Raw genomic sequence first — 7,713 nt, 5'->3', positions numbered from 1 at the left:
AGTGAACGGGTCGGCTAATAACGCTGCCGTTCTGCGACACGTGGATGATGAAAAATTTCGCTCGTATCTTTCAAATGTCTGTTGAAATACACTCGAAGTGTTAAGAAGCGTCGTTCTTTCTCTCCCTATCACCTTTCTAGGTCTTTAAACCACTACGCAGCGTTAAATACCGTCTCATATACGAAGCATCCATTTCATCTCGTTCAAAATTAGCGCATCCGTGATGTATTACAGTTACTCTGAATTTTTTTCCATCCGAATACTTTTCGAAAAACAATTCTGCTCCTCTACCCAACGCAGGTACTTCACTTGCGACCAGCTAAAACAACGTTTCGATTCTATGCCTATGAAAATTCAAGATCGAGAGAGCAAATGAAAAGTTGTTGGAATGATTATGAATACTAATGTTATGGAATACATCGAGCGCGCGTCGAATAGAATCCCATTTCGAAATGAATAATTCTTCTCTTTTCATATCATAGCTAATCTAGTAATATAGGTAAATAGGATGGTTGGAGGTGTTCGGAAATGGTAGGAGGTGGTCGGCGCTGGCAGAAGGTGATAGGGGATGGTCGAAAGTGGCCATCGATGGGGGGAGGTGGCAGGGGGAGGTAGGAGGTGTTCGAAAATGGTAGGACATTTCAAAAGTTAAAGTCGACGATGATCCGGTGCGTAATTTTATCGTTACAGATTTTCTTTTCCCGTGAGGCATAGAGTATTCAACAATGATAATGCAGTCCTTAAAATTCATCATTCATCTCTGTCTGGAAAGCTAATTCGCAAGGCGTGGTATTCTATTCTATTTGCATTATTAGAAAAATACCCGTACTCTACATACACTGTTTCTAATCTTTTGCTACATTTGGTTTAATCCCCATGCTTCCACAGCACGAATAGTCGGAAATGTTTTTTATTATCCATAATAAAATAAAAGAAGCAACAAAGCTTAAATTTATTGTTAAAGCTCTAATGAATACATCAAACTGCGGTCGAATCAATTCATTTATTATTTGCACATGACCTCTGTATATTTGATAAATTATTCCTAAATACATTGAAACATATGTATTTGTAATGAAATATCATGCAATGGGCTGTGTAAACTATAAACTATAATTTCTGTCGAATAGCTGCTTTTATGTCAACAGGGCTTTGAGACTCAGTTCAGTTCGTCCTCCTCCTCGTCCACCTCCGACCACCTCCAACAATCGCCAACCACCTCGAACAACCACCGATAACCACCTCGGGTTGTACCTGGAATAGCAATAAATGTTTTCAGTATAAGAACACATCAAAAAAGTTACGTAAGGATTCATATAATTAATTAAGTGATTGACAGTATTAATAATTTCACTAGCGCATTTATAGCTACTGAATTTGTGCTTGCGCGAAAAATGAATTGAAATAATTTATTGTCAACATGACAAGTTTAAAAAATTTCAGATAAATTAAAATCAACATTGTCATTAAATATTAAAAAAATGTTGCACTCATCGTGCACAAATCCTCGTCCTTTCCGCCCCACCTTGTCCCCTCCTCATCTACCTCGATCATATCAGAATAACTAGTTTCAAAACACTTGCTCGCTAAAGCCCGCTCCGAGTCGGATGCCTAGTGTAATTGGTTTTTGTGCTCGTCTGCTCGTTTACTCGTCGTCAGTGTTTTACCAGATAACATGTTCGTCAGGGAGACTGGGGCACGATGACTCGGCAGAAAATTCTGGTATTTGCTTTAGAGTCTACAGAATGAACACTGTCTTTGTGCATGTGACGCAAACCGAATCTGCCTGTAAGATTTTTTCCACATAATGTTACGAATCACGTTTAAACACGCATGTAAGTATAACTTATTGTGATTTTATGACAATAAATTTCGTTAAAAAATACCACAGAACAATCAGCTAAGTGCTGACAGTTTTGAAACACTACGCACGGCCAACGCCGAATTTATCTATAGGCCCGAGAGGCCCGGGCCCAGAGCGGCATTTTCTAGGGGCGGAAAAAATGAGAGCTGGAAATTCAATATTTTGGTAAATCAAAATCATATGCAACTTGAAGAATGGATTTTTTGAAGTGAAACTTCGATAGCGGTGTTGGAGAATTTTGGATGGGAGTGAATTCATGAGTAGTCCTTCAAACCGCAACACTAATATGGGGAAAAGTCATTATTATTCCATTATTATTATTATATGTATGCAGCTATATCGAAAAATATTGAATGAAATGACTGCTGATGAGCATGTGTGATACAAATTATCAAACATTGATCGATCCTGATTGAAAAAATCCCATTAGTGAACAGATCACTCGGTAGCGCCGGGGGGGGGGGGGGGGGCAAATAAGGCTGCAGGCGGTTTCGAGTTAAATTTGGCGCTGCGCACGGGAATTTCAGTTCTACCCGAACGACTTCATTGTCACGTATTCCTATGTATACAATGCCAACCACTCAACAAACGCAATTTGTTGATCCTGGTCGTTCGGTTTTTTTTCCTATTCAAAATCTTATCTGAAGCATGCATATTGGTTTGATAGTACAAAACATGACGTTTTCAATAATCACACTTGTAAACTTGAAAATTAAGCCGGAAGGTCAAAAATCACCAGGTCGAGAACCTGGACAGCCAGAACTACGGAGCGCTTGTCCTGGAAGTCGGGTTTCACCAGGTAGCGGGCCTGGAGCGCAGGAACCATGGAGCGCCACGAAAAACTGGAAAACTACGGAAAATTAGTCCTGAAGGTCAAAAGTCACCAGGTCAAGGACCTGGACAGCCAGAACTACGGAACGCTTGTCCTGGAAGTCGAGTTTCACCAGGTAGCGGACCTGGAGCGTAGGAACTACTGAGCGCTTGTCCTGGAAGTCGAGTTTCACCAGGTAGCCGACCTGGAGCGTAGTAACTACTGAGCGCTTGTCCTGGAAGTCGAGTTACACCAGGTCGCGGACCCGAAGCACAGAATCCAGGAGGTTGAAAACTCGGTACTCGAAATCTGCAGAGCGCGATTCTCATCCGTCCGCTCTACTGCGCGGTTGTTTCCAGACTGAGGAATTCGGCTAGCTGATTCTAGATCGATGACGTCAAGAAAAAAAAAATTTTGTGTGACGTCACTTTAATACTATGTACGATGCATAATGTATAATGTATCATGATGTATGATGTATAATGATTTTAGTTATCTCGATGGTCAGCCGTTGACTAAAGATGTATTCTTCAGTTAACGGGTTAGCTAATGATGCTGCCGTTTTACGACAGTTGGATGATAACAATATTTGCTCGTACCTTTCAAATGTGTGTTAAAATACACTCGAAGTCTTATGAAGCTTTGTTCTATCACTTCCCATTAAAAAAAGAAAATCGACGACAATCACCTTTTGAGTCACCCAACGTAGGTGTTTGGCGGTATTTGGCAGCGATCGGAGGAGGTCGAGGTGGACGATGACAACGTGGTCGACGAGGGGCTGATGGAGGAAGAGCACGGCGACGAGGTGGTCGAGGAGGACGAAGGTGGTCGGAGATGGTCGGGGGTGGTCGACGGCGGCTAGTGGTGCTCGGTGGTAGTTGAGGGTGGCTAGCGGTGGACGCGGTTACGCGACTCAATCTCAAGCTTTGATACCGACACTACTCCAGCTGCTACGAATGTCGGTGCAAGCTCGTTTGGTAGTCGATAGAGCAGAACCTTCCTACGCTTCGAGGCCCACCTGGGCCCACTTGCCCGCCGAAAACTGGTCATAAAAATTTACCTAGGGGTATCCGTCTTTATGTTCTTCAGTCAACGTATTGTACATTAACAGTATGCCAAACAATGCCAAATAATACTTGCGAAAGACAGAAAGAAATGCGAGAGCGTGATTAAGCCAGATCACTGACGTGAGGTCCAATTGACCTCAAGACCATCTTTCACCTACAAATTTGAAGTCAGCGTGCTTGGATAAGGGTTGTTTGTGCAAATAAAATAAAGAATGATTGAAAATACGTTGAGGTCTCAGAGACCCTCTGAATGTAGTGCATATCATTTTACTTTTATTGCATCAAGAATTTCTCCCGTATGCTCCATCATTTTTTGCTAAAACTGAGATAAGAATGTATTTCTGATTTGTTAAATGCTGTCTCGGAACCTTTTTCAAGTCCTGACTGTGCATAACGTGATGTTATATACAGTAATAATAACGTTCCAATTTGGCTGGGATTTGAGTAACCCCGTGTAAGTAATCTGGGTGACTGTGGTTGGATACGACTTCAAAAATCTAACTATTATACGCAACAATGGTAAAGTGTAAACGTATAATCTTTTCTTTCTGCGTATAATACTCAATGAGATAGCTGCATTTTGTCCGTTGCTTCATTGAAACAGTGCCTTAATTCCAACCATTTTCATGCGAACTGCGGAGGCTCTCTGCGGCTCTCTGGTATAATGGAGGAAATATACCTACGTCCGTGCATTGACTCAATCCTGTATCAAGCACGGCACATGTTCGAACACGTTTTGTTTATTGCATTATAAACATTTGAAATGCCTGGATCGAATTTGGAACCATTTCAGCAGAGAGCTGCAGCTGCGGTAATATAAATCCTCGACTTGTCGTAATTAAATATTGTCAAATTGTACTGAATTTCGATGGTAGTTTTATATTTCTATAATGATCTGTATGATTTGCTTCTAAGGAACTGGAAATTGTCAAATTAAAAGAAGAGATTAAATTATTACAAGGTTTCTCTAATTCGAATATTGATAATGAGGAATTGGAGAAGTTACAGACGGAAAACGTCAAGTTGAAACATCGTCTTGCCATTCTGAAACGGGTTTGTTCAATCTAACCTAACTTAACCTCTTTCCGATTTTACATTTCATTTTCGCCAATCAGAATATTTAAATGTACGTTACAAACTTACTTTGTTTTTATTGTTTCTAGGCTGTCGAAAGTGAAAAATCCATTGCATCTGGAAGTTCATGCCAGAATCCTACTGCTATGTTGAGTATTATTGAAACCCTGTACAACCTGTTTGAAAAAGCCATTGGCAACGCTTATCCTAATCTAGTGGATCCCCCAGTAATTATAGCTTTGGGTGGTAATGACCCTAAATTCGGAGACTATCAATGCAACAGTGCTTTACCTCTTGCAAAACTGCTTAGAGCGCAAGGTATTTAAAAAGGATCGTATATATAAGTTTGTCCTTTCAACCTAATACCATCTGGAATTCATTGCTCCGGTACTCTGTTGTGACATCATTTTGCAGGAGTCAAGGCTTCTCCACGGGACATCGCCAATAACATAGTCTCTAGTGTAAAGCAAAGTCCACTAGTGGAAAAGCTCGAAGTTGCAGGAGTTGGATTTATAAACATTTTCTTAAAACGTGATTTTGCCATTTCTACCCTGGCAACTTTAGTGACAACGGGGCATGTCCCACCACCTTGTACAAAGAGACAGAGAGTTGTTGTTGATTTTTCAAGCCCAAATATTGCCAAGGAAATGCATGTTGGACATCTGCGATCGACCATTATTGGCGACAGTATCAGCAGGCTACTAGAATACTTGGGTCATGATGTACTTAGATTGAATCACATTGGCGACTGGGGAACACAGTTTGGAATGCTTGTAGCACATTTGCAAGACAGATTCCCCGATTACTTGACTGTATCCCCACCAATTTCAGATCTTCAGGTAAATTATCTAGAAGAATTTTATTCTATTGCATGATTCTAAATTTCAAACTATTATAAAAGTGTAATTGAAATTTTGTGGAGTTGATGCCATAATTATGACATTACTTTGAATTGTTCTCATCAGGAATTCTATAAAGAATCGAAAGAAAGATTTGACAAGGATTCAGAATTTAAAAAACGAGCGTATGAGTGCGTTGTAAAACTCCAGTCATTTCACCCTGAGGTCACTAAAGCTTGGGAGATGATTTGTGATGTATCGAGAAAAGGTTATCTTTTCATATTTTTCCCCATACATTTTCTTTTTACGTCAACATTTGAAATTCTCCCAACATTCTATTATTAAATACATGTGTCTTATTCTCGACAGAAATTCAGCAGGTTTATGATCGGTTGGATATAAAACTGATTGAAAGAGGTGAATCCTTTTATCAGTCCCGAATGGAAAAGATAGTCAAGGAGTTAGAAGCTCAAGGATATCTCGATGAAGACGATGGCAGAAAAATTATGTGGGGTAATGAACCAGGCAATGGTATCCCATTAACAATAGTGAAATCTGATGGAGGATTTACTTATGATACATCAGATATGGCTGCTATAAAGCAACGCATTGAAGAGGAAAAAGCTGATTGGGTATTGTATTTTCTTGAATTTGTGCCAAGCAATTTTAATGTATATATGCTTTCTATGTAGTGAGTACGATAATACTTATTCTATTTAATATTTGAACACCTCCAGTTGATATATGTGACTGACGCTGGCCAAGCCGTCCATTTTCAAATAATCGAAAAGTGTGCAAGGCGGGCTGAAATCCTGACTAACAAACATAGAATGGATCATGTCGGTTTTGGCGTTGTGCTTGGAGAGGATAAGAAAAAATTCAAAACAAGGTCCGGCGATACTGTTAAACTCACAGAGTTATTAGATGAAGGTAATAACTTAACTATATTGGCTAGGATTTACAAGTAATACTTGTTTGAGTAAATTAACCTGCATATTCTGAAGCTATTGTATTCAAAACCGTTTTGTGTAATTACAGGTCTAAAACGGGCTTTAGACAAACTGAAGGAAAAAGAACGTGATAAGGTACTGACTGAAGAAGAGTTGCTCGTTGCGCAAGAGTCTATAGCCTATGGTTGCATCAAGTATGCGGATCTTTCACATAATCGAAATCACGAATACGTCTTTTCGTTTGATAAAATGTTGGAAGACAAGGGAAATACAGCCGTGTACCTCCTTTATGCTTTAACAAGAATACGATCGATCGCTAGAAACGCGAATGTTACTCGAGAACAACTGCGAGCAGCAGCTGCAACCACTTCAGTGTCATTATCACACGAGAAGGAATGGAAGCTAGCGAAAGTCTTACTCAAATTTCCGGACGTTTTGCTGAAGATTACGAAAGATCTGTGCCTTCATCAATTATGCGAATTATGCTACGAAATTTCGACTGCATTTACAGAATTTTATGACAACTGTTGGTGCGTTGAAAAAAATCAGTTTGGTGAAATTGTGAAAGTCAACATCGATCGACTGCTGTTAACAGAAGCGACTGCCATCATCATGGAACAAATTTTTCTTTTGCTTGGTTTAAAGCCAGTTTCAAAAATGTAACGAAACTACATTAAGTTATTTGCAAGAGTTATAAATATAACCAATAGTTGAGCTAATGTGCAACTAACAATAAAGAACTTGAATATCTGAATTTTAAATATTTATTTGGTGTATTACTACTACAAATCCATTACTGCGTTGATAAGTTGGTGAGAGAAATTCTTCATCAATCTAAAGTAAGACTGATAGAAGGAGATCGTTAAGTGGTGTAACTTTTATAGCCGTCGTTTTCAAGATTTCAAAGGTTTATCTATATCGTCATAATCAGATCATACAAGGTAAACTTGGCGGTAAAAAGGAATATAAAAATATGGATGGATTGATTGCGAAACAGTTTCAATATCGCCTGGTAAAGTAAAGATTACCAAATTCTCAATACATTTTTCATCACGGTGATATTCGAACTCTTAGACAGCTGAGTCACAAAAAAAAAAAGCTTTGAAGG

The 7,713-nt window shown here is 39.4% G+C and overlaps 1 protein-coding gene and 2 long non-coding RNA genes across 6 annotated transcripts; 2 read left to right on the top strand and 1 right to left on the bottom strand.

Moving 5' to 3' along the window:
• Positions 1 to 1,199: 1,199 nt before the first annotated feature.
• Positions 1,200 to 3,503, bottom strand: LOC107219946. 3 transcript variants are annotated; one of them, XR_006904835.1, is made up of 4 exons: positions 3,275 to 3,503; positions 2,821 to 3,058; positions 2,560 to 2,714; positions 1,200 to 1,254 (listed from the first exon to the last, which is right to left on the bottom strand). It is a non-coding gene; the product is annotated as an uncharacterized LOC107219946 (long non-coding RNA). The 3 variants fall into 3 exon arrangements; XR_006904834.1 differs by having other exon boundaries at positions 3,364 to 3,503; XR_006904836.1 differs by having other exon boundaries at positions 2,560 to 2,706; positions 3,364 to 3,503.
• Positions 1,584 to 2,761, top strand: LOC124294943. The gene is made up of 3 exons (XR_006904837.1): positions 1,584 to 1,835; positions 2,582 to 2,588; positions 2,737 to 2,761. It is a non-coding gene; the product is annotated as an uncharacterized LOC124294943 (long non-coding RNA).
• Positions 3,504 to 4,390: 887 nt separating the features above from the next.
• LOC107219965 (arginine--tRNA ligase, cytoplasmic) lies at positions 4,391 to 7,366 on the top strand. 2 transcript variants are annotated; one of them, XM_015658344.2, is made up of 8 exons: positions 4,391 to 4,553; positions 4,658 to 4,795; positions 4,906 to 5,134; positions 5,231 to 5,655; positions 5,782 to 5,923; positions 6,025 to 6,287; positions 6,393 to 6,585; positions 6,694 to 7,366. In XM_015658344.2, the coding sequence occupies exons 1-8, from the start codon at positions 4,506 to 4,508 to the stop codon at positions 7,266 to 7,268; spliced, it is 2,013 nt and encodes a 670-aa protein (XP_015513830.1). In that variant the 5' UTR covers positions 4,391 to 4,505; the 3' UTR covers positions 7,269 to 7,366. The 2 variants fall into 2 exon arrangements, with proteins under 2 accessions (XP_015513830.1, XP_046599332.1); XM_046743376.1 differs by lacking the exon at positions 4,658 to 4,795.
• Positions 7,367 to 7,713: the final 347 nt, after the last annotated feature.

This window comes from Neodiprion lecontei, chromosome 6 (assembly GCF_021901455.1).
Source record: "Neodiprion lecontei isolate iyNeoLeco1 chromosome 6, iyNeoLeco1.1, whole genome shotgun sequence".
In the NCBI taxonomy this organism is placed as follows: domain Eukaryota; kingdom Metazoa; phylum Arthropoda; class Insecta; order Hymenoptera; family Diprionidae; genus Neodiprion; species Neodiprion lecontei.
This window is presented reverse-complemented; position numbering and strand designations above follow the sequence as displayed.